This window comes from Diaphorina citri, unplaced genomic scaffold (assembly GCF_000475195.1).
Source record: "Diaphorina citri unplaced genomic scaffold, Diaci psyllid genome assembly version 1.1 scaffold754, whole genome shotgun sequence".
Taxonomy (NCBI): domain Eukaryota; kingdom Metazoa; phylum Arthropoda; class Insecta; order Hemiptera; family Psyllidae; genus Diaphorina; species Diaphorina citri.
Genome location: NW_007378187.1, coordinates 49,083 through 76,764, shown reverse-complemented (window position 1 = coordinate 76,764; position 27,682 = coordinate 49,083). Strand labels below are relative to the sequence as shown.

The 27,682-nt window shown below is 37.5% G+C and overlaps 2 protein-coding genes across 5 annotated transcripts in view; one reads left to right on the top strand and one right to left on the bottom strand.

Annotated features, from left to right (window-relative positions):
• LOC103511796 (potassium voltage-gated channel protein Shaw) overlaps nt 1-27,682 on the bottom strand; it is a 61,903-nt gene that overhangs the window by 16,716 nt on the left and 17,505 nt on the right. For all 4 annotated transcript variants that reach the window (XM_026825452.1, XM_026825449.1, XM_026825451.1 and 1 more), the window contains exons 3-6: nt 9,099-9,166; nt 8,442-8,491; nt 3,315-3,509; nt 2,129-3,125 (exon numbers count right to left, since the gene is read on the bottom strand). In XM_026825452.1, coding sequence (XP_026681253.1) covers nt 2,129-3,125; nt 3,315-3,509; nt 8,442-8,491; nt 9,099-9,166 — 1,310 coding nt within the window. The remainder of the gene's footprint in view (nt 1-2,128; nt 3,126-3,314; nt 3,510-8,441; nt 8,492-9,098; nt 9,167-27,682) is intronic.
• LOC103511794 (ADP-ribose pyrophosphatase, mitochondrial-like) lies at nt 14,619-15,899 on the top strand. Its single transcript, XM_008476531.2, has one exon. The coding sequence runs from the start codon at nt 14,743-14,745 to the stop codon at nt 15,682-15,684; it is 942 nt and encodes a 313-aa protein (XP_008474753.2). The 5' UTR covers nt 14,619-14,742; the 3' UTR covers nt 15,685-15,899.

The window sequence follows — 27,682 nt, the reverse complement described above, 5'->3', positions numbered from 1 at the left end:
ATGAGATGATGAGTGATTGAATTAGACTACCAGGTGCGAAGAGCTTTAGGTATTTTTGAAACCATGAAGATCAGTGTAAAAGGCCTTCAAAAGTAAAGACACAAAGATATAGAAAAACTGTCCTAGTGTGAAAAATTTAATTGAAAAATTTAAAAATAGCTAAAATCCAAGTTCAAGGAGGTGTCCCTATATCTTTTCGTCTCATCTCCAGCACTGGTGGACTGAATAACTTTTGGAGCTTAGTCAATACGCTCGAAATTATACAAGTTTTATCAGATTATTCAGAGACCAACAACATAGGAGCTTTTGATCGAACAGAAATGAATCTTGGAAGACAATTTTAATTATTCAAAAAGCTTTGCTTTGACAAACTATGTGGGGAGGGAGAGGGGGAATGGGTTAAAGAGAGGATAAAGCAGTGGAGGATACACAATTGCGTTCAGGGTTGCGACTTGGGTGGTCAGTGTGGGTTGCTGATGCAAAGCTTTTGATCGAACAGAAATGAATCTTGGAAGACAATTTTAATTATTCAAAAAGCTTTGCTTTGACAAACTATGTGGGGAGGGAGAGCGGGAATGGGTTAAAGAGAGGATAAAGCAGTGGAGGATGCACAATTCCATTCAGGGTTGCGACTTGGGTGGTCAGTGTGGGTTACTGATTCACTCGTGTCACGTCGTGTCAAGTCGACACTGGTAAAGTCCAAGTTTATTTGAGTTTAGTTTTGTTTGATTACGTGAGTTTTAATAGAAGACCATTCTAAACTCGGAGATACGAGTACCTTTTCATGATTGAAATGGATGGCAAGGAATACCAGTACTGAGTACTGACGATGAAGGCAAGAGGGGCAGTCCAATTAGCACCAGGTGAGGAAAACGTTCAGAAACCAAGGTCTAATGTTGTGGATCATTAGCCAATGTTGAATTGAAAATTTATTAAAACTGTGCAAGACCCAGGAAAAAAGACCAAATCACGTACCTATCTACATTTTGTAGTGAAAATACAAAACAAAAACAGGTAATTGATGAAAAATGAAACTTGATGGTAAGTCGGTAAGGCTTTGTTGGATGGTGACTTGGTGAGCAGTACGTTTCTCCCTGCATCCGTTTATTTGAGTTTAGTTTTGTTTGATTACGTGAGTTTTAATAGAAGACCATTCTAAACTCGGAGATACGAGTACTTTTTCATGATTGTAATGGATGGCAAGGAATACGAGTACTAACGATGAAGGCAAGAGGGGCAGTCAATTAGCATCAGGTGAGGAAAACGTTCAGAAACCAAGGTCTAATGTTGTGGATCATTAGCCAATGTTGAATTGAAAATTTATTAAAACTGTGCAAGACCCAGGAAAAAAGACCAAATCACGTACCTATCTACATTTTGTAGTGAAAATACAAAACAGAAACAGGTAATTAATGAAAAATGAAACTTGATGGTAAGTCGGTAAGGCTTTGTTGGATGGTGACTTGGTGAGCAGTACGTTTCTCCCTGCATCCTCAAGAATAAAATGTAGGACAAGCTATAGAAATGTCTGAAGCCTGCATAATGTGGAAACTGGAACTACCCTTGGGAAATGAAATCCTCTTTCCCTCCTATATCCCGTATACTTCTGTCTGAAATGTGTAGAGTTTCTCATTTGAAGCACAGACAAATAACTTCAAATAATAATTATCTATCTCCGTATATTTACTGCTATAGGCGGCACATATCAAAGGGCTTTTGTTTTAACCATAAGTAATGTATGTCTTATAGAGTGGGACAACCAGGGCATCAAGTTTTAATAAAAGGCCATTGCTTTCTTATAAATAACTTAAGCCTAGCATACCTACTTACCAATGTTTTTTGTGCTCTATGCTCTATGAGTAAGTAATGCTTGTGTTTTTCAAAGAAATCTATCATTACGATATAAGTATGTACCTACGGGGTATGTTTTACATACGTATAGTTATCTACGAGAGACAAAAACGTATACAACATAGGTAAATCACAAAATAACGGACGAAATCCAAAATGTGGGAAGGCTAACAAAACGAGATAAAATAAATGAAAAGCAAGAAACAAAATCGAAAAGTGCCTTGCTGAAGCAAATGGGATAAAATGACTAGAGGTATATGAGAAATGTTGTGCTTACCCATCTTTGGTCCCATCATCTCCTTTGGATTGTTTGCCTTGGCTGGATTCATCCTGCGATTCATATTCCCCGATGACACACTGCTTGGAATGCCACCCCCTCCTCCTCCACCCACAGGACCACCACATGGTCCTACAGGAGTACCACCAGGACCACTAGGAGGACCTTGACCTGGTAACCTCATTGGACCTCTCGGTTGTTCCACTGGCAAAACTCTCCGCCTCTTCTTTGGTAATTTGGCTCGGGCTTGTGTATGAGAATAGTACATGGCAAAATTGGAAACTATAACGGGTACGGGTAAAGCTATCGTAAGCACACCTGCCAGTGCACACAAAGCTCCGACAAACATACCAACATACGTCTTGGGCGCCATGTCACCATAACCTACAGTAGTCATAGTGACTAGCGCCCACCATAAACCTAAAGGAATGCTATTGAAATCATTGTGGGGATTTGCTTGGATTCTCTCAGCATAATATACAAGACTAGCAAAAATCACAATACCTAACACAAGGAAAAACACTAGAAGGGTCAGTTCTTTTGCAGATGCACGGAACGTTTGCATCAAGATTTTCAAGCCCGACGAATGCCTCGTCAACTTGAAGAGCCTCATTATCCTAATTATTGAGAAAAATTCTAAAATATCCGCATTTTCTAAGTGCGAAGCGAATTTTTGCAATAACAAATCAATATAAAAACTTAATGTAGCTATGTAATCTATCACATTGACCGAGGCTTTGATGAATTCACATTTCCTAGGAGATGAAATGAAACGCATGAGGATCTCAAATGTGAACCAAGCATTGCACAGACATTCTATGTAGAAGAAAGCATCATGTGCATTAGTCTGCGTCTTATCTAATGTCCAAGCAGATGTGTTATGTGTTGTCCTAACAGTAATGTTATGAATCACAGGTACACGCATGTCTGGATGTGTCTTCAGACAGAACGACAATATTGAAATGCAGATGAAAAACACAGACACCACTCCGATGATCTGGGGACAAAATGAGAACAAGCAAAACAATTATGTAGTTATCTATACATACTCACGTACCTTCGAAAGTAATTTCTGCAACCAAAGGACTGTTTTTTCTTTCTCACGAAAAAATTTAGACTACCTAAATTTGGTTTGACATTATTTACATAGGTATACCTACAATTATGTAACTCAAGATAATCTTACCTTAGCGGAGTTGGAAGAATAAGGCTCATCAAAGAGGGACCAAAGTTGAGGTTTCGTTTTCTGCCACCAGGACAATCGTCCCTTGAAATACGCTTCCTCAAAGCCAAACTTCCTGGCCATTTCTTCGTCACTAGGCTTCTCGGTATCTAAATCTAGTCGATCTAAAACAGCTAATGTTTCTTGGGTGTCCCGATGCTATAACAGAAAATAAAACGTATGTTTGTATTAGGCATGAAGGATTGTCATAATTTGACTGTTAGGCCAGCCACTCACTGTCAGGTAGACCTGACAGAATACCTGATGAGCACACACACTATCAGGTAGACCTGACAGGTACGGTTGAAATGATCCGTCTGTCAGGTCTACCCGATACCTGATGAGCACACACACTATCAGGTAGACCTGATCAGGTGTACCTGTCGTCAGGTCTACCTGATAATGAGTGGCTGGCCTTATTAGTATTAAAATATATCTACTGAGAAATTCTTTTAAATGTGTACATAGGTGGGTATAATGTTAATGTACAAACACAAACAGTAGGTTCAATTTTGGGTGGGCAACACTCTAAAAATTGATATTCCTACCTAAAGAAAATACTTTTATAATAGATCTAAAGTTTGATTCTATTTTATATTTATAACTGCAAAAAATGCTGAATTTGAAATCATTTTTATACCCCAGAAGTTGATGTTCAGATGTGACATAATTTGGAACAAACTAAGTGCTAAATATTTTATAAAATTAAATTAGCAGAAGCAGTCCCAGAATTTGAAATTTGAACATGGATTTGCTTTTAGTATCTTCAGAACAGAATGCTTCCTCCAATTTCCTGGAGCTGCATATTTACTGCTATAGGCGGCACATATCAAAGGGCTTTTGTTTTAACCATAAGTAATGTATGTCTTATAGAGTGGGACAACCAGGGCATGAAGTTTTAATAAAAGGCCATTGCTTTCTTATAAATAACTTGAGTCTAGCATACCTACTTACCCATGTTTTTAGTGCTCTATGCTCTATGAGTAAGTAATGCTTGTGTTTTTCAAAGAAATCTATCATTACGATATGGGTATGTACCTACAATATCCAAAACTATGGTCACACTTTAGGAGACCTAAGTCGCGCGACTATGATTCCATAGTGCGTTAAGCCTCAAACTCTAGGAGACCTAAGGTCAACCACTCACTATCAAGTAGACTTGACAGGTGCACCTGATCAGTTCCACCTGTCAGGACTATCTGATTGTGAGATAATAATAATAGACTCTCGAGTGGAAGGCAACCACTAGGCGAGGTTAACGCCTTAGGCGTTCTCTACCACCTAACCCTTAGAGCTCCATTATTATGTGGTCAAATTCTCATCACAAAATAACGGACGAAATCCAAAATGTGGGAAGGCTAACAAAACGAGATAAAAGTTAAAATAAATGAAAAGCAAGAAACAAAATCAAAAAGTGCCTTGCTGAAGCAAATGGGATAAAATGACTAGAGGTATATGAGGTCACAAAATAACGGACGAAATCCAAAATGTGGGAAGGCTAACAAAACGAGATAAAAGTTAAAATAAATGAAAAGCAAGAAACAAAATCGAAAAGTGCCTTGCTGAAGCAAATGGGATAAAATGACTAGAGGTAGTTATATGAGAAATGTTGTGCTTACCCATCTTTGGTCCCATCATCTCCTTTGGATTGTTTGCCTTGGCTGGATTCATCCTGCGATTCATATTCCCCGATGACACACTGCTTGGAATGCCACCCCCTCCTCCTCCACCCACAGGACCACCACATGGTCCTACAGGAGTACCACCAGGACCACTAGGAGGACCTTGACCTGGTAACCTCATTGGACCTCTCGGTTGTTCCACTGGCAAAACTCTCCGCCTCTTCTTTGGTAATTTGGCTCGGGCTTGTGTATGAGAATAGTACATGGCAAAATTGGAAACTATAACGGGTACGGGTAAAGCTATCGTAAGCACACCTGCCAGTGCACACAAAGCTCCGACAAACATACCAACATACGTCTTGGGCGCCATGTCACCATAACCTACAGTAGTCATAGTGACTAGCGCCCACCATAAACCTAAAGGAATGCTATTGAAATCATTGTGGGGATTTGCTTGGATTCTCTCAGCATAATATACAAGACTAGCAAAAATCACAATACCTAACACAAGGAAAAACACTAGAAGGGTCAGTTCTTTTGCAGATGCACGGAACGTTTGCATCAAGATTTTCAAGCCCGACGAATGCCTCGTCAACTTGAAGAGCCTCATTATCCTAATTATTGAGAAAAATTCTAAAATATCCGCATTTTCTAAGTGCGAAGCGAATTTTTGCAATAACAAATCAATATAAAAACTTAATGTAGCTATGTAATCTATCACATTGACCGAGGCTTTGATGAATTCACATTTCCTAGGAGATGAAATGAAACGCATGTATCCGCATTTTCTAAGTGCGAAGCGAATTTTTGCAATAACAAATCAATATAAAAACTTAATGTAGCTATGTAATCTATCACATTGACTGAGGCTTTGATGAATTCACATTTCCTAGGAGATGAAATGAAACGCATATTAAGCCTCAAACTCTAGGAGACCTAAGGTCAACCACTCACTATCAAGTAGACTTGACAGGTGCACCTGATCAGTTCCACCTGTCAGGTCTATCTGATTGTGAGTGGCTAGACGAAGTCGCGCGAATCCAGTGTAAGAGGTTTGCAGTTTGTATCATATTCATAGGTTGGATTTTCAGGCAACATCGCGCTACTTCGCGAGAATACCCTTCTAATGTGCGATAGGCCTGAACCTGCGCCGTAATGGAGAGATGTATTAGGATAATGCTATTATCTACCCTCATCCAAATGAACCCATGTGAAAAGCATAATTCCATTATATCAATTAGACACCCCAGCACGTTTCAGGACGAGGAATGATTGAGAGGAGGTCGTGGTGACGAAATTAAGAGATAAGAAATTCGTCTTCGTCTCGAGGTTTTAATTATCTTTTTGTTCCTCAAGTATCGTCGTGATAGTAATGTTTATATGGGTAACAATAATGGCTTTCGAATTATGAATGGTGACCATTTTATTGGTTGAAACACTCGAAACTGAATAATTCACAACGTTTTACAACAATGACATTCGCATCTATGATAAGGTTTTAAACCTCAAAACTTCCAACACCGTAAGTCGTAAGTCAAGTATAATGCCAGGTTGTCAGAAAGTAAGTACCTATCATTGGCATCTCTTCTACTCCTACCACAGCTACCACACTCAATGACTCAAGAGGCATAACAAAATACTTTGAAAGAAACAACAACATTTTATTACCTCTTACAACACGGTTACTGTAGATAAGTGGAAACAATTTAATGGCTGTCTTACCTAGAGCATCAACAAGAGTAGCTAGCAAGAGTTTAAATAGCCCCACTACTTTTCTATTGGAAAAGTTGTAGAGAAATCCATTAAAAACATTTCCCAACTTGGCAAGATAAAACCAACAGTTCTGTGACGAGAGCTTTGCGCCACATGTCGTTTAATTCCATTTCGAAACTTTCAATATTTTGAGGCGAAATAATTACATTCCTTGACGAGAAGAATAGTTATCTGGATTTCTGCCAAACTACTTTTTTGTCGGAAACGTTTGCTCTCTAACATATCCATCACGAATGGCAGTTGAACTGTTTGCTCAAAATTTCAAGAAACTTGTTGCCTGGATTTGAACAGTGTAGACATGGTTGCTTTGATTAATGGAACAGAGGGGTGCAATTTTTTGTCGGAAACGTTTGCTCTCTAACATATCCATCACGAATGGCAGTTGAACTGTTTGCTCAAAATTTCAAGAAACATGTTGCCTGGATTTGAACAGTGTAGAGATGGTTGCTTTGATTAATGGAACAGAGGGGTGCAATAGCATTATCCACTTTAATCAAATTTCAATCAAAGGATAAAATGAGTGCTGCTGTTAAACAACAGGAATTCCAAGAAACGTTTGTTTAGAAATCATAGGTATAACTTTCTACCAAAACTTTGGTGTAGGTAAAGCACGCAAATGACTCCAGAATTTTTAATTAGGGTTTAGTTAACAGGTAAATAGGTAAAGTGTATGCAGGACTTTCTAGGGAAACTTCGTCGGAATTCTGAGAAATGAGAAATTCCAAGACTTGAGAAATTCAGAAATTCTAAGAAACAAGAAATTTTTGTCGGAAACGTTTGCTCTCTAACATATCCATCACGAATGGCAGTTGAACTGTTTGCTCAAAATTTCAAGAAACATGTTGCCTGCATTTGAACAGTGTAGAGATGGTTGCTTTGATTAATTGAACAGAGGGGTGCCAAAGCATTATCCACTTTCATTTGTAATCAAATTTCAATCAAAGGATAAAATGAGTGCTGCTGTTAAACAACAGGAATTCCAAGAAACGTTTGTTTAGAAATCATAGGTATAACTTCTACGAAAACTTTGGTGTAGGTAAAGCACGCAAATGACTCCAGAAATTTTAATTAGGGTTTAGTTAACAGGTAGGTAAATAGGTAAAGTGTATGCAGGACTTTCTAGGGAAACTTCGTCGGAATTCTGAGAAATAAGAAATTCCAAGACTTGAGAAATTTAGAAATTCTAAGAAACAAGAAGGGATTCTGGCACACCCCGAGTGGTGACGATGTAGAAAATTACCAAAACTTTTCTTTATTTTACGAGGAATCATAAATTTTCTAATTTACTTCCTTCTTTACACACTTGAACTCGATTTTATTATTCCTCCTCTTGGATTTTCGCAATACAAAGTTTTTTCCCCGCGTGTTTGCCACAAAACTTTTCTTTATTTTACGAGGAATCATAAATTTTCTAATTTACTTCCTTCTTTACACACTTGAACTCGATTTTATTATTCCTCCCTCTTGGATTTTCGCAATTCAAAGTTTTTTCCCCGCGTGTTTGCCGTGGTTCATTTGTTTTCTACGTTTCAAAATTTCCCCAAACAAACGATTTTTATTGTTTTCCTTTCACCAGTTGAATTCTACAAACTTTGAACGTTCGTTTACCATTTTATAGGAGGTATCTAGTGTAGTGTTTTGCGACAAGTTTGATGTGAGCTATTTGTGTTAAGGAGGATATACAGGGTCTACTCACCTGAGTGTAAGTCATCCAACAACAGGGCTCAACTTGGTTGGCATCCAGACATTATTTACATAGGTATACCTACAATTATGTAACTCAAGATAATCTTACCTTAGCGGAGTTGGAAGAATAAGGCTCATCAAAGAGGGACCAAAGTTGAGGTTTCGTTTTCTGCCACCAGGACAATCGTCCCTTGAAATACGCTTCCTCAAAGCCAAACTTCCTGGCCATTTCTTCGTCACTAGGCTTCTCGGTATCTAAATCTAGTCGATCTAAAACAGCTAATGTTTCTTGGGTGTCCCGATGCTATAACAGAAAATAAAACGTATGTATTAGGCATGAAGGATTGTCATAATTTGACTGTTAGGCCTGATGAGCACACACACTATCAGGTAGACCTGATCAGGTGTACCTGTCGTCAGGTCTACCTGATAATGAGTGGCTGGCCTTATTAGTGTTAAAAAGAGTTGGAAAATATATCTACTGAGAAATTCTTTTAAATGTGTACATCTGTACATAGGTGGGTATAATTATGTTAATGTACAAACACAAACAGTAGGTACAATTTTGGGTGGGTAACACTCTAAAAATTGATATTCCTACCTAAAGAAAATACTTTTATAATAGATCTAAAGTTTGATTCTATTTTATATTTAGGGGCATCCAGACCCCAAAATTCCAGCTCTTCTTCGAACAGGGGGCCACACACGTCTGTAGGATAGTGCAGCTTACCCGTCCTGGAAACACAGGTACATGTATAAAATTATTAAATGTACATACCTCTTAAGGTACAAAAGACTTGCAAACAATGGGAGTGAGAGGACTTAACTCATACATGTCCAGAATTAACCCTGCCTTCCGTGAGAGGACAGTGGAGGGAGAGATGCAGTGGACAACAGAGTTGAATGGAGGAGGATAGTTGAGGAGCCCACCCCGGGCTGTAGTGCCATTAGGTTAGGTAAGTACATACGTAGGTATAACTTGAAGGGAGAAAACAACTTTTGATGAATTGCTAGCAAATGTGAGTTTGCTAAAGAACTCAGAACTCGAATGTGTTGACAACAGAGTTGAATGGAGGAGGATAGTTGAGGAGCCCACCCCGGGCTGTAGTGCCATTAGGTTAGGTAAGTACATACGTAGGTATAGCTTGAAGGGAGAAAACAACTTTTGATGAATTGCTAGCAAATGTGAGTTTGCTAAAGAACTCAGAACTCGAATGTGTCGAATACCTACATGGAAATCTGTGAACAACTTGAAATAAAATTCTGACGTTAATGTTGTGCATTTTACCAAACTTTTCCGTACATTTTCACTGAAGCTCTTTCGTGGAATTCGGCAACATTTTTCACGACATATTCCATTCTTTCATAGTATGGAACCCGAGGAGAATTTTTTTCCTGACGTTCTCTCATTTATATTCAAATCAGTACGCACCCGGAAGGAAGACTGCTGCCACGGGTAGATATGAAAAACTGGAATGTGTGTTGCTAATATGCTAAGGGAAAACTCAAGAGGTAATAAATTACCAGGGTAAAAAAGGGAATACTGTAAATAAAGAATAATAGTTGAAATTACATAGTTGAAGCAACATGACCAGACGTGACGTCTTGTTTATTTTTTGAAATGTAATTTTCGTTTCGGGTTAGCAGCGATTTATTTTCGGAAATAGGTAGGTAGGTAGGTACTGCATTACCTACTAAATACATATAGATTTGCGAAATAAGTTCTACATAATCTGCATGGTTACTTGTGAAACTCTAGGGTAAATTTATCTTGTGATGTATCCAATTTCTTCTTATTGTAGTCTGTTCCTCTACAATCTCAATGGAATACAACATACTGTTACTGTATGCTGTAATATGCTACCTTGCTACCTATATGTTTGTAATCTCAGGCTATAGGCTGAAAAAAAGCCAGGTTGCAAAGTAGGTAATTTTCAGAGGACAACAGACCAATACCTTTGCAAGTAGGTAGGAGAGATACATATTATACTTTTACCTATTCGCCTCTCTACCCCAGAAGTTGATGTTCAGATGTGACATAATTTGGAACAAACTAAGTGCTAAATATTTTATAAAATTAAATTAGCACAAGCAGTCCCAGAATTTGAAATTTAAACATGGATTTGCTTTTAGTATCTTCAGAACAGAATGCTTCCTCCAATTTCCTGGAGCTGCGTGGTTACTACCCAGAATTTGAAATTTAAACATGGATTTGCTTTTAGTATCTTCAGAACAGAATGCTTCCTCCAATTTCCTGGAGCTGCGTGGTTACTTGTGAAACTCTAGGGTAAATTTATCTTGTGATGTATCCAATTTCTTCTTATTGTAGTCTGTTCCTCTACAATCTCTATGGAATACAACATACTGTTACTGTATGCTGTATGTAATCTCAGGCTATAGGTTAAACACTCAGAAAATATTTTAATATTTTCCTCTGCTGATAAAAAGCCAGGTTGGAAAGTAGGTAATTTTCAGAAGACAGCAGACTATATCTTGTGATGTATCCAATTTCTTCTTATTGTAGTCTGTTCCTCTACAATCTCTATGGAATACAACATACTGTTACTGTATGCTGTAATATGCTATATGTAATCTCAGGCTATAGGTTAAACACTCAGAAAATATATTAATATTTTCCTCTGCTGAAAAAAAGCCAGGTTGCAAAGTAGGTAATTTTCAGAAGACATCAGACTAATACCTTTGCAAGTAGGTAGGAGAGATACATATACCTACCTTATACTTTTACCTACTCGCCTCTCATATTTTTCAAAGGTTATACAGGTTAATTGAAAAAAAAGTCGTGCGGTAAGGGATTTTAATTTTTATTTTTATTACAGCTACACACATGTGCGCCCTACTTTAACCTCAACTCCCAAGACACTAATTGTTTATTAGGGTTTACCCTTTGCAGCTCTTGCTGCTTGTGTCCTGTTTGTGGGCAAACAAATAGACAAGATATTGTTCTTGATCATAAAAAATTGCCTTTTCTGGTTTGCCACATGACCAAAGATTATATAGGTACCTTTTTATTACAGCTACACACATGTGCGCCCTACTTTAACCTCAACTCCCAAGACACTAATTGTTTATTAGGGTTTACCCTTTGCAGCTATTGCTGCTTGTGTCCTGTTTGTGGGCAAACAAATAAGTAGACAAGATATTGTTCTTGATCATAAAAAAATTGCCTTTTCTGGTACAAAGGATAAATTACAGATCGTAAAGGATACAGACCGCTCTACTGCGCCGGCCATAACTCAGTGATGTCATCTTGAAAAGCACATACAGTGGAACCTCGATTATTCCAACTAATTGGGACCGGGGGTAGTTGAAATGATCGAGGTTGAAATGATCACTTTCCATGATCTTTTCCTCTGATAACATAGGATATCCTTTGAAAGATAGAAAAAATGGATTTTGGAGTTGAAATAATGCAAGTTGAAATAATCGAGGTTCTAACTGTAAACAATATTGCTTGCTTGATATTGGTTTAATTAGTCACTGTAGGTATAACAGCTGCTAAGATGTCCATAATATTCTATCAGATAGGTACCTACATAATTATGTATTAATCTCGTGAATTGCCTCACAATGAATTCTAACAGAACGCACGGCTTCACGATATGTATCTACATTGATGTCCGATAAATAGTGTGGGGTGTTAGAGGTTCACCAAAGAAATCCAATTAGAGGGCACCAATAATTTTCAATTCACTGGAAAGGGTCAGAATGCTGAATGGTCGAATGCCTTTCCTCTCCTATTAGAGACGTCATGTAGAACGGACCTTTGCCAGAGCAATAAATCCAATGAAAATTCAATTTACTTTTTTTTCGTACAATGAGAATAAATAAAAAGCGAACGCGAAAGTGGAAATTGTTTTTTCGCCAAATTGATTAGTTTTTGGTTTCGCAGTTTTTGGCCTCGTGAACGGAAAACCGCACAGTGAACTCTGTACTGATTTGAAAAAAATTCACTCCTAAGGTCTAGTCATCTTGGATGAGCAATTATTATCAGTTTACGTATATCTTTATCATCATCTTCAAATTCTGAAGAAATTGAAAAGAAAACTCGGATTTTTTAAGTAAATTTGAGCGATACCGTAAAACATGCTGTATTTACAAGTAAAGATAGAAGGAAGGGAGAGTGAAGAAAGGACCAAACAAAACAAGGCACGTGTAAGAAAAATTATAAAGATGGGTGGATGAAACAAGATATACCTACCTGAGACCTGAGAGAGGGAACAGACAAAAAACTCAGTTACGAAAACTAGAAGAAGAAACCAAGAGGACGAGAAAAGAAGAGATGAAGATTTTCAGAAGAGGAAACAAAGAATTTTCTTTTAATTTTAAGATTTTGAAAGCAGTTTTGCAGAAAGTTTGCGTTTCTCTTTCCTTTTGCTTTTGTTTGACTTTAATACTTTCATTTCATTATCATTTTCACTGGAAGTAGGAGAGAGAGGAACTTTATTTTTTCATTGTATTAGCAGCTGGATATACTTTTCGCAGGTAGGTATAGTACTTTTAGTACGGTCTTCTAAATAGCAATAACAGCTAATAGTGTAATGATAACGACTATAACGAGTAACGAGCGTTGACTCAGAAGTTTAGTTGGACCAAATGGGCAAGAAATTGCTTGATATCATGGGAAAATCCCGTTCCAAACATTTTCTTGCTCAAAAGATTGGTTTGGCCATCCAGAAAGGAAACACTGCATACATAGTAGGGTCTCCACACTGGAGCCGGAGAGGAGAAATTTTAGTATTTTTTTTTTTTTTTTTTTTTTTTTTTGTTTTTTTTGGAAAATAATAGAAATTTTTGTTTTTTTTTTTTTTTTTTTTTTTTCTATTGACTATTATGGAAAATAATAATGTCAGACTTTCAAATCCTATTGATCCTATTGTTTCGGCCCTACTTATTTCCTCTGAACAGGTCCTGACGAAGGCACTGATTCCGTACGGTCGGTACCTACCCATTATTTTAATATTTGAACTGTGAATGTAGACTATGTAATACTAGTGTTATACAGCCACAGGCATATAGTAATATTACTAATAGTAATACCTAATTAATTATTACCTATGACAGTATGACACCTATTACTAAACAGAACAACAATAACGTTGCAGTCTTCTCTTCTTTCAAACGTGTGTCAGTCTTGATGGCATCTATTTGTTTTCAGTGTTGACGAGTTTTTGATCATTTTGTTTTGTTTTCAATATTTAAATAACAGACAATAATAATAATAATAATGACGAGTTTTTGATCATTTTGTTTTGTTTTCAATATTTAAATAACAGACAATAATAATAAAAAAATATGTCCCGTGAAATCTAAATAAAAATCTTGAACGTGAGTCAAATCTTTTTCCTCTTCATATTGTAAAAAACACAATGCCAAAACAAACTGAAATGAATATTAGATAAGTAGTAAATGATGGTTTAGAAAAAAAGTGCATAAAACTTTCATAAATCTCCATTAGTTTTTGTCTAGGGTACTTGACAGCACTTGTTATAATGGCCTGTGAGAACAATAGTTTACTAATGAAAGCTACTGACGATAGCAGAATACAGCTCCTTCTATGAGAACATAAGGCTGTCATTCATATTAGAAACTGACTGTTCTCACAGGCCATTATAACAAGTGCTGTCAAGTACCCTAGACAAAAACTAATGGAGATTTATGAAAGTTTTATGCACTTGTTCTCACAGGCCATTATAACAAGTGCTGTCAAGTACCCTAGACAAAAACTAATGGAGATTTATGAAAGTTTTATGCACTTCAGTTTTGGTAGACAGAAGAAAAATATGACTGATAAATAGGATCGACTGTATCTCATACTGCTTGAATTAGAACTTGGAATAATGTATCAGTTTCTAATATGAATGACAGACTTATGTTCTCATAGAAGGAGCTGTATTCTGCTATCGTCAGTAGCTTTCATTAGTAAACTATTGTTCTCACAGGCCATTATAACAAGTGCTGTCAAGTACCCTAGACAAAAACTAATGGAGATTTATGAAAGTTTTATGCACTTTTTTTTCTAAACCATCATTTACTACTTATCTAATATTCATTTCAGTTTGTTTTGGCATTGTGTTTTTTACAATATGAAGAGGAAAAAGATTTGACTCACGTTCAAGATTTTTATTTAGATTTCACGGGACATATTTTTACTTGTTATAATGGCCTGTGAGAACAATAGTTTACTAATGAAAGCTACTGACGATAGCAGAATACAGCTCCTTCTATGAGAACATAAGTCTGTCATTCATATTAGAAACTGATATATTATTCCAAGTTCTAATTCAAGCAGTATGAGGTACAGTCGATCCTATTTATCAGTCATATTTTTCTTCTGTCTACCAAAACTGAATTGGACCATATTGCTATTTAACACGCCCTATGAATCAGGCTATATGGTTGATCGAAATTTTGGTGAGTTCTACCCCAGAAGTAACGTGACACGACTTAAATTACCAAAAGAAAAATACTATGTATGGGAATTCGCACTACGAAGTTATAATCCCGAGTATTTTGTTCATCCCAGTGTGATTGGACAACCCTGGGCAGACTCGGAGAATGTGAACAAATATGTGAACAAGTTTAACGAATTGGATGGGTATATCGATAGGAGAAGATGTTGCAATGTGAAGTACGAATTAGACTATAATACAGGCCGACCACTCAATCCTTCTGGCCGCACTGGGATATGTGGCAGAGGTCTTCTAGGACGGTGGGGTCCGAACCATTCTGCTTTCTTGATCGTCACCAGATGGTTCCGAGATCATAATGGAGATAAAGTTACCATGCCATCATCTGGAAAACCTCTACTTGAGTTTGTGACTGTTAAATTCAATGGAGAATGGGGTATCCCAGGAGGATTTATAGAGGGAAAAGAGACCTACATGGATAGGGGTCGAAAGGAGTTTCTAGAAGAGGCTCTGAATGCTTCTAACATGACTGCTAAAGAGTCCAAGTCCATTCTGAAACACTTGGAGACCGTCATGGATGACAATTGTCACTTTGTGTATAGAGGATACATGAAGGATGAAAGGAACACGGATAATGCTTGGGTAGAAGGCGCTGTGACCACTGTTCATGATAAGAAGGGAGAGCACTTCATGGCACTTCCACTGAGTCCCGGTGATGGTGCTGAGGACGTCAAGTGGCTTATCGTTCATAGTGACATGACGTTTAATCCTACACACAAGACGTTCATGAAAGTAGTGACAGATATTCATGGAGCTCACTGGTAGGAGCATCATGAGCATGGGGATCATGGGGTAAAGTTCTGATAATACCCGTTGCTATCAGCATGGGGATATGTTCATGACCGACATTAAAGAACCTATTGGAATATTTCTGTTGAGTCCTTCTGCACAATTGAACATGAAGCGCCTTTCTAAAAAAAAGTCCACAAATTTTATTTTAACGATAGAAATTCCTTCAGATAACAGCAGAATCGTGGGGCACCTTTTCGAGTGAACAAAAAATTCAGCTCCAAATGGCTGTACAAACCCTAACGACTTGTTCCCCTTCGGCATTGTGTTTTTTACAATATGAAGAGGAAAAAGATTTGACTCACGTTCAAGATTTTTATTTAGATTTCACGGGACATATTTTTTTTATTATTATTGTCTGTCCTACTAACATAACCTCCTTACGTCAATTCATAGGTCTCGCATCTTATTTCAGACAGTTCATCCCTAACTTCTCCTCTATTGCAGAACCTGTCATATATTATGGTTATAATTATGTACGTATTAGGTACGCCTACGTCATAGGTTTGAATAGTTGGAATTTGACTTCAGCAACCGTGTCTAACTCTGATTGGTTAATAGTAAATATACGTCATAGCTTGAGTCAACCGTGTCCAAAACAAAATGATCAAAAACTCGTCAACACTGAAAACAAATAGATGCCATCAAGACTGACACACGTTTGAAAGAAGAGAAGACTGCAATGTTATTGTTGTTCTGTTTAGTAATAGGTGTCATACTGTCATAGGTAATAATTAATCAGGTATTACTATTAGTAATATTACTATATGCCTGTAGCTGTATAACACTATTATTACATAGTCTACATTCACAGTTCAAATATTAAAATAATGGGTAGGTACCGACCGAACGGACTCAGACAAGGTTCCGGGCAAGATGTTGGTTAACAGTAATCATACGTCATAGCTGGAGTCAAAAATCAACTCTTCATAATGAGCGTGGGTGGCATCCACAAGGGATCGGCATTCTAGATCAGACAAGGTTCCGGGTAACATAGGCAAGATAGACGACGACGAACGAGTTGCGAACGTACGGCAGCCATGAGGGCCAGAGCCTAAATAATTAGAAAATAAATTTCATACCTATTTAAATCTGTGATAACTAATTTAAGTGTTTCTTTTAAATGTTCCTCAAATAAAGTGTTTCTGTTTTATGTTAAACTAAATACAGTGTCTGTCTCACTCATTTGCTAGGAACATAACATGGTGTCAGGTGTCAGTCAAATTCGAATCCCAATCCTCGTGTCGCGTGCCATAATATCGTCGTTTCCGTGTCGTGTTCGTGTCGTCGTTTTCTAGTCAAAAGTCAAATTATTATCAATGTATTCAATGTTAAGCCTCAAGCCCACTATCGTCGAATCGTCGTGATGTTTGCTAGGAACATAACATGGTCTTCGTCAGGACCTGTTCAGAGGTAATAAGTAGGGCCGAAAGAATAGGATCAATAGGATTAGAAAGTCTGACATTATTATTTTCCATAATAGTCAATAGAAAAAAAAATACTAAAATTTCTCCTCTCCGGCTCCGGTAGAGACCCTACTATGTAGGTATGCAGTGTTTCCTTTCTGGATGGCCAAACCAATCTTTTGAGCAAGAAAATGTTTGGAACGGGATTTTCCCATGATTTCAAACAATTTCTTGCCCATTTGGTCCAACTAAACTTCTGAGTCAACGCTCGTTATAGTCGTTATCATTACACTATTAGCTGTTATTGCTATTTAGAAGACCGTATTAAAAGTAGTATACCTACCTGCGAAAAGTATATCCAGCTGCTAATACAATGAAAAAAAAAAATAATAAGAAAATGTTTGGAACGGGATTTTCCCATGATATCAAACAATTTCTTGCCCATTTGGTCCAACTAAACTTCTGAGTCAACGCTCGTTATTGTCGTTATCATTACACTATTAGCTGTTATTGCTATTTAGAAGACCGTATTAAAAGTACTATACCTACCTACCTGCGAAAAGTATATCCAGCTGCTAATACAATGAAAAAATAAAGTTCCTCTCTCTCTTCTACTTCCAGTGAAAATGATAATGAAATGAAAGTATTAAAGTCAAACAAAAGCAAAAGGAAAGAGAAACGCAAACTTTCTGCAAAACTGCTTTCAAAATCTTAAAATTAAAAGAAAATTCTTTGTTTCCTCTTTTGAAAATCTTCATCTTTTCTTTTCTCGTCCTCTTGGTTTCTTCTTCTAGTTTTCGTAACTGAGTTTTTTGTCTGTTCCTACAAAAGCAAAAGGAAAGAGAAACGCAAACTTTCTGCAAAACTGCTTTCAAAATCTTAAAATTAAAAGAAAATTCTTTGTTTCCTCTTCTGAAAATCTTCATCTCTTCTTTTCTCGTCCTCTTGGTTTCTTCTTCTAGTTTTCGTAACTGAGTTTTTTGTCTGTTCCTTCTCTCAGGTAGGTATATCTTGTTTCATCCACCCATCTTTATAATTTTTCTTACACGTGCCTTGTTTTGTTTGGTCCTTTCTTCACTCTCCCTTATTCCTTCTATCTTTACTTGTAAATACAGCATGTTTTACGGTATCACTCAAATTTCCCTAGAAAATCCGAGTTTTCTTTTCAATTTCTTCAAAGTTTGAAGATGATGATAAAGATATACGTAAACTGATAATAATTGCTCATCCAAGATGACTAGACCTTAGGAGTGAACAGTGAAATATTTTCAAATCAGTACAGAGACTACAGAGTTCACTGTGCGCGGTTTTCCGTTCACGAGGCCAAAACACTGCGAAACCAAAAACTAATCAATTTGGCGAAAAAAACAATTTCCACTTTCGCGTTCGCTTTTTATTTATTTTCATTGTACGAAAAAAAAGTAAATTGAATTTTCATTGGATTTATTGCTCTGGCAAAGGTCCGTTATACATGACGTCTCTAATAGGAGAGGAAAGGCATTCGACCATTCAGCATTCTGACCCTTTCCAGTGAATTGAAAATTATTGGCGCCCTCTAATTGGATTTCTTTGGTGAACCTCTAATACCCCACACTATTTATCGGACATCAATGTAGATACATATATCGTGAAGCCGTGCGTTCTGTTAGAATATATTGTGAAGCAATTCACGAGATTAATACATAATTATAGGTACCTATCTGATACAATATTATGGACACCTTAGCAGCAGCCTACCTACAGTGACTAATTAAACGTCTATCAAGTAAGCAATATTATTTACAGTTAAAACCTCGATTATTTCAACTTGCATTATTTCAACTCCAAAATCCATTTTTTCTATCTTTCTAAAGATATCCCATCTTAACAGAGGAAAAGATCATGGAAAGTGATCATTTCAACTACCCCCGGTCCCAATTAGTTGAAATAATCGAGGTTCTACTGTATGTGCTTTTCAAGATGACATCACTGAGTTATGGCCGGCGCAGTAGAGCGGTCTGTATCCTTTACGATCTGAAATTTATCCTTTTGATACGTTTTGTCTAAGGTTCTTTGGTATTTTGTACGTACCTGTACCGTACGAAAGAAACCAGCATGAGTGTTAATCTGATGGATATGAAAAATTACCTATGTAGAACTTATTTCGCAAATCTATATTTAGTAGGTAATGCCGTACCTGTTTCCGTTGTCTAAGGTTCTTTGGTATTTTGTACGTACCTGTACCGTACGAAAGAAACCAGCATGAGTGTTAATCTGATGGATATGAAAAATTAATTATGTAGAACTTATTTCGCAAATCTATATGTATTTAGTAGGTAATGCAGTACCTACCTACCTACCTATTTCCGAAAATAAATCGCTGCTAACCCGAAACGAAAATTACATTTCAAAAAATAAACAAGACGTCACGTCTGGTCATGTTGCTTCAACTATGTAATTTCAACTATTATTCTTTATTTACAGTATTCCCTTTTTTACCCTGGTAATTTATTACCTCTTGAGTTTTCCCTTAGCATATTAGCAACACATCACATTCCAGTTTTTCATATCTACCCGTGGTTGAATACCTACATGGAAATCTGTGAACAACTTGAAATAAAATTCTGACGTTAATGTTGTGCATTGTACCAAACTTGAAAATCCTACAATGCTGCAGTGAGCACCAAAGTTGTGACATAATAACACAAAGAAACTGCATTTACATTTACAAATCTGGAGTCGTGCTGTCCCAAACCTATATGACAATGAGACAGACCTCTCAGGCCCGCCGCATATGGGAAGCATAGCACCTACCCTACCTCTAATTATTATTGTTTCTAAAGTTCCCCATTTTTTTTATGTAAAATTACTTGTCTATTTTTTTACCATTCTAACCACGGTTGAGGTATAATTTTGTACGAATTTGATGTGTATTCAATTTAGAATTCCGTATTCGGAGACACGAAAAATAATACCCCAATCAATGCTACCTCATTTTTTCTAAAAAAAGGACGTGATACGAAAGCTACCTCGTCTAATATTCGAGACATTCTTTTCGAGACATTATCCAATTTTCTCAGCACGAAGACTGCGCGAAACAGGTTAGATTTTTTTGCCTTCCTAGCATGTTTCAGACCATTTCAGACTAAATAGTAAGTATACTTGTGTACTCCTCTTTCCTCTTGTGTCTGTCTGATAGAGAGAGGATAGAGAGAGAGTTAAAAGAGGGAGGGAAAGGGAAAGAAGGAAGGACCGAAAACGAGAGAGTTTCAGACCATTTCAGACTAAATAGTAAGTATACTTGTGTACTCCTCTTTCCTCTTGTGTCTGTCTGATAGAGAGAGGATAGAGAGAGTTAAAAGGGGGAGGGATAGGGAAAGAAGGAAGGACCGAAAACGAGAGAGGAGAGAGAGTGGTAGGAAGAGAGGGGGAAAGAGAGAAAGGGCTCTCTCTTTCTCCCCCCAAAAAGAGAGATATGGATGGGTAGGGTACCTAACTTATTCTGTGGAATCGATTTTTCGCTCTGTTGTCTTGATTTCTTGTGGTTGAGACTCAACTGTGGAACGAACTGTAGAACTCAGACAGGAAAGGTAGCTGTCGAACGCCTATTTGAGATCAAAAAATTCAATGACGGTTATCTGTTGGCTGTTAAAAAATGTTTGACAAATTTCATCAAAATCGGAGGGCAAGGCGCACGTCGCGGCAGTCCGAGGACAACTTATAAATGGGTCTGTTTGTGTCAAAGTTGGCGTTTTATTAATCTAACTGGATTTAATTTGTAGGTATTCGTATATCGAATGGTGCGGTGGAGCACAAAAATAGTCAGACAGTGAGATGCTAAAAAAAGGAATATAATTATTATCTTTAATTCTCATTCTAAGAGGATTACCTACCTATGAACTGTACTTTATCTTTAAGTAACCTAAGCATACAGACTTAAACCTCTAGGTACTTTTGTTTCTAATAAAGAGTTCATGCTGAAAAGACTTAAATATTATTCTAAGTACCTATGTATACTTGTATATGAAACTAAAGCTAAAGCCACACACACAAACTCACATAGGTACACTTTCAACACAGCTAGATATACATAAATAATAATTATGTATGCTCCACAGATATAACTTCGTAATACGCAGGTTAATATAGCTACCTGCCTTTCATGAAGGCAAAACGGTCTGCATGTAGGTAGGCAGGCTTCAGCATGCATAGAGTCAACAAAATATTTATCTTTTGCGTGCAAAATATTATAAAAAGTAAACTTTTAGAGGGAAAAGAAAGAAAAAATGATAGAAAGCTTTTGGCTTATCAACTTTCACGTAAAAGTACTGGGTGTTGAGATAACTTTGGGAACGGAAGAATAAGGGTGGTAAATGCGTGTCTGTTAGACAGTACACTGAGCCACCCCGTATGGTAAGTATCGTGACTTGAAACCCCTAAGAAGATACGAAATACGAGGGCACGTAACCAGTCTGGGCTCTTCGTAAATGATGGAAAAATCGTGAATGAAAAATAATTTGCTAAAAATTGGAGTTTTATTTATTCTTCATTACTATTAGCTACCTATTTGATTCCAAGATTTATTACAAAAGGAGACTAGCTTTATTCTTCGTAAATGATGGAAAAATCGTGAATGAAAAATAATTTGCTAAAAATTGGAGTTTTATTTATTCTTCATTACTATTAGCTACCTAGGTATTTGATTCCAAGATTTATTATAAAAGGAGACTAGCTTTATGCTAGGCTTGCCAAACGTCCCGAATTGGCCGGGACAGTCCCGAATTTCAGGGGGTGTCCCGGCGTCCCGTTCAGTCTTTCATTTTGGGGCGTTTTGTCCCCAATTTTTAACTTTAAAATTAGGTACCTCTATAAATCAGAATTTGTTCTTAACTTGTTTAAATTTGTCATGCTTTCATCAGTTTGCTCTTCCACTTTGCTAAACCTTTATAAACGAGAAAATGTTGTATTAAACCGCCTTAAAGAAACAAGCTGGGTCCGTCCCTCCGGGAATTTTTTAGCCAGGTTCGACTGGCGTATTTTGTTTATCCTGTTTTTTAATAATAGGTATGTTACCTATCACCTATCGTACGATTTCGCGGTTATATGTTTCGCGGATTTTCGCCGATTTTTGTTCGCGCGGATTTGGCGATTATGCTTCGCGGAATTTCGCGATTATGTTCGCGGATTTCGCGATTTGTTCGCGTATTTGGCGATTATGTTCGCGGATTTGGGCGATTATGTTTCGGTGGATTTGGCGATTATGTTCGCGGATTTCGCGATTATGTTCCGCGGGATTTCGCGATTATGTTCGCGAATTTCGCGATTATGTTCGCGGATTTTTGCGATTTTTGTTCGCGGATTCGCGATTATGTTCGCGGATTTCGCGATTATGTTTCGCGGATTTGCGATTATGTTCGCGGATTTTCTGCGATTATGTTCGCGGATTTCGCGATTTTGTTCGCGGATTTTGCCGATTATGTTCGCGGATTTGGTGATTTTGTTCGCGGATTTCCGCGATTATGTTCGCGGATTTGGCGATTTTGTTCGCGGGTTTTGCGATTATGTTTTCGCTGATTTTCGCGATTATGTTCGGCGGATTTCGCGATTATGTTCCGCGGATTTCGCGATTATGTTCGCGGATTTCGCGAATTATGTTCGGCGGATTTCGCGATTTATGTTCGCGGGTTTCCGCGATTTGTTTCGCGGATTTTCGCGATTATGTTCGCGGATTTCGCGATTTTGTTCACGGATTTGGCGATTATGGTCGCGGATTTGGCGATTTTTGTTCCGCGGATTTTTGCGATTATGTTCGCGGATTTGGCGATTATGTTCGCGGATTTGGCGATTTTGTTCGCGGGTTTCGCGATTATGGTTCGCTGATTTTCGCGATTATGTGTTCGCGGATTTCGCGATTATGTTCGCGCGGATTTCGCGATTATGTTCGCGGAGTTTCGCGATTATGTTCGCGGATTTCGCGATTATTGTTCGCGGATTTGGCGATTTTGTTCGCGGATTTGGCGATTATGGTCGCGGATTTGGCGATTTTGTCGCGGATTTTGCGATTATGTTCGCGAATTTCGCGGATTATGTTCGCGGATTTGGGCGATTTTGTTCGCGGATTTGGCGATTATGTTCGCGGATTTTGGCGATTTTGGTTCGCGGATTTTGCGATTATGTTCGCGAATTTTGGCAATTATGTTGCGCGGATTCGCGTCCCGAATCGACATTTTGGATATTTGGCAAGCCTATTTATGCTATCAAAAATAAATGGGTAGGTAAACCTACTCAAAAATCATCATTATTCATAATCATAATATCGTCCCATGGTCAAAACTTTTGTACATTCCCACGTAGCATTTGAGGTCCTAGCTCCCCGCCTATAAGAGTTTTCCAGCTGATATTACACTATGACCTTTAAAAGGTTCAATCTGTGTAGTTCTTTGCAGTATTCTACAAGTTATGAGGTAAACCACAATGTTTAGAATCTCTCATAACTTTGTATTTGTACCCATACAATAAGTTGTTCACCACAAATTTATTTGAAGAGGGGGTCAATACACCCGTCTTTCCTTTATTGCAATTCTTCTCAAATACCTACCCTTAAACAAAAATAATTAAATATTAAGGCTCTATTTCACCAACCTACTTTTTAACCCCTAACAGCCCTGTTGCCTATACAAATCATATGGAACTTATAGCCTGTAAGTTTAACAGTAACAGGCCTTCTAAGGGCTGATTTTTTTTATATATATATATTTAATATTGGTGAAATCCACCCTAAGAGTTATATCTTAACTCCCAGGTCAAATTTCTTTTCTGCATTGAAATTTATCCCCTTCGTTAAAAAATAAAATATTTAATACCTATCTGCTGGGTCGGTATTAAATTACAAGGTACCTACTGCCTATCCAGATATTCTAGGTAGGTATCCCAAGAACTTGTCAATAAAGAAAGTATGTATAATAATACCTAGGTATTTGTTTATTTTTCATTGAACGAGGATTGAAATAATAAGTTGTTTTTTTTTTTTTACTGAGTGAGGTCGAAAACAGCACATTATCCGGATACCAACCATCTGTAACGTTGCTTAACTTCAGTGGTCGATGAAGAACTGGTGCATTCAACGCCCTATTGCCGCTGGCTTACATAACAGACCTACTACTGACCTACATTGATTAGGACTTGTTTTTTTTATGAACGCCGTAAAATAAAAATTAGGTATGCAATGTGCTCTGTACAAAACGTTTCATCATAATACGCGGATAGCACATCATAGGTAGGAACACGGAATTTTGTTTTACGACACCTACGTAGGTATAGGTACCTATAGTTGTTCTGTTTCAAATTTCATCCCTGTCATTTTCTCATTATTCTAAGGATTATCCTACCTAATCCGAACCAAAATAATCCATCAAGAAAAGATATCGATCATTGTAAGTAAATTTGTAGTAGGCAGGTACATACTTAACATGTACCTACCTACAAGTATAATAGTACCTATTTCAAGATGGTTCCTTTTTTAATTGGAAACACGTAATAATACAATTTGAACAAAAGAGAGCTACGTAGGTATTTCGTCTTTCCCCCTTTTGAAAGAATAAGACGTATTGTAGGTAAGCATTCATTCTGTAGGTTATTTCGTCCCCTGAGAGAAAAAATAGGTTCGAGAGAAGGCTAGAGCGTGTTTCTTTCTGTAGCAATTTTGTGTAGGCTTTTAGGCCTTTTTTTTCCAATTTGTCATGCAAGATCTCACACGGTTTCATGCATGTACTACCTCCATGTCCTACATGCTTTGTAAAGCTAATAATTTTTCCTCTGGAACCTATGAGAAACTACCCGTAAAAAAAAAAAAACAAAATAACGCTTGAATACTTCGTATTTCATTCAGTTCAATCTGTGTTCGATAGAATCACCGTCCAGAGCAACGGCCATTTTCCAGACCATTAGTCTGATTACTGTAGATCAGCGGTTTCCAACCTTTTTTTCGCCCGCGTACCCCTTAAGCACCTGGATTTAATCTCACGAATCCTCTCCACCAGCATAGGTACCATCACTGCTGAGTTGTAAACACACTCAGTACCTTTTGAAAAAAAAAAAAATAAAAAAAAATCAGTACTTCAGTACCTACCTACCTTGAGGGCAAAAATCGGGACTTTTTTGGACTGTAGGTACTGGTACTAAATATACCGTCAAAATTCCAAACATTGCTTTTGTCCACCATTACCTACAAAACTTTTTTTTCGCGTACCCCCCCCCCGTTGAGAATCGCTGCTGCAGATTCAGAATCAGAGCAGGTTAGATTTCCTTTAGGGTACATAAGGGGAATAAAAATAATATTCTACACGTATGAGTTGGCACACGAAAGCAGGGGTAAAGAAAGAACATAAAAATTATACATAGAACAGGGGAAAAAATTAGCATGATTGTATGCAGAAAACTGCTTTCTACCACCTTCCATACACTGGAAAGGTGTGCATGAACTTTAGAAACGCTGTGATTTTTTATTACTGTATTATTCCTAGGGAGGTATTTTCTAATTATTATTGTTTCTATAGTTCCCCATTTTTTTTTTTTTTAAATGGAAAATTACTTGTCTATTTTTTACCATTCTAACCACGGGTGAGGTTTTGTACGAATTTGATGTGTATTCAATTTAGAATTCCGTATTCGGAGACACGAAAAATAATACCCCAATCAATGCTACCTCATTTTTTCTAAAAAAAGGACGTGATACGAAAGCTACCTCGTCTAATATTCGAGACATTCTTTTCGAGACATTATCCAATTTTCTCAGCACGAAGACTGCGCGAAACAGGTTAGATTTTTTTGCCTTCCTAGCATGTTTCAGACCATTTCAGACTAAATAGTAAGTATACTTGTGTACTCCTCTTTCCTCTTGTGTCTGTCTGATAGAGAGAGGATAGAGAGAGTTAAAAGGGGGAGGGATAGGGAAAGAAGGAAGGACCGAAAACGAGAGAGGAGAGAGAGTGGTAGGAAGAGAGGGGGAAAGAGAGAAAGGGCTCTCTCTTTCTCCCCCCAAAAAGAGAGATATGGATGGGTAGGGTACCTAACTTATTCTGTGGAATCGATTTTTTTTTCAAAATGGCTTACATGAACACGGGTATAACATATAGAAAATTACAAGTGGTAGGGGAATGTACCATTTTGTTTGATAGGAACTTGCCATGCCACTGTTACAATACTAAGTGAAATGGGAGAGAGAAAGAAAAAGAGAGGGAGGGGAGAGAAGAGAGGGAAAGAGAAATAGAGAGAAAGGTAGGAGAGAGAGAGAAATATCAGAACAAATTTCAACGATTGTGTGAAAAACAGAACTTTGAATTTCAATTTGAAGAACAGAAAAGTAGATGAGAAAGGTAGAGAGAGAGAGAGGGACGAAGGAGAGGAGACAAATTTTAAAGAGTAGGTATAAGATAAGAAACAAGGTGAGAGAAATAAGAAAAGGATGGAGAAAGGAGATATGGGAAAGAGAAATTTGGGGAGAGAGAGGGGGGGAATTTGTTACATTACCATTTCAAAGAAAAAAGTCTTCACAATGACAATACATTTGCTGTCTCTCTTTCTCTATCCCCTTTCTCTCTCTCTCTCTCTCTCTCTCTTTCTCTTTCTCCTTCGCTCTCTCTTTCTCTTTCTCCCTCGCTCTCTCTCTTTCTCTTTCTCCCTTGCTCTCTCTCAATCCCTTTCTCTTTTCTTTTCCCTTCTTTTTTTCTCTTCCTCCTCTCTCTCTTTTCCCTTTTCTTTCTCTCCCTCTCTCTCTCATCGTTATTTACTATCACATAATATTGGATCTGTGAAAATTGTAACACAATACATATAGGTAGGTATGTACCTACTCTCACCGGTTACAGAAAGATACACAAAGCGATTTCTCACTCCTCCCCTATTTCTCTCTCTCTCCCCTCTTATCTCTCTCTCTTTTTCGGATTATTTATTATTTTTGACGATCTTTACGAAAAAAATACATTTGGACAGTTATATTTTTCATGAGAATCATCAATTGTATCCAAAGTTTCAAATCTTTTTGTTTGAAATTTTTTTTTTTAATAAGACGAAAGGATAAATGGGGGAGTATTAGTCAAATCTTTTTGCTTGAAAAAATTGTTTGCTTTAGGATAATACGAAAGAGTGAATGGTGGCATAGGTATTCAGTTATGGTAAAAACAATGAAACGGCTCTATTTTTTAACCAAATGGACAGATTACTGTGTCCTCACTTCTCACCCCGATGTTACCCAATTTGTACTGCCAGGATGAGACTGAAAAGTCCATTTACTCCATGTGACACGATAGTTTAACGTCATCTACACATCTAACGCAAAATCCTCAAAGAACCTGCCTGGACCACAAACAGCTCAAATAGCAGGACGGACATAGAAGAACAAACGGGAACGCATAGGTATTCAGTTATGGTAAAAACAATGAAACGGCTCTATTTTTTAACCAAATGGACAGATTACTGTGTCCTCACTTCTCACCCCAATGTTACCCAATTTGTACTGCCAGGATGAGACTGAAAAGTCCCTTTACTCCATGTAACACGATAGTTTAACGTTATCTACACATCTAACGCAA

Excerpts from the sequence above, each read along its gene's own strand:
- LOC103511794 (XM_008476531.2), top strand. The coding sequence starts at position 14,743 with ATGAGGTACAGTCGATCCTATTTATCAGTCATATTTTTCTTCTGTCTA.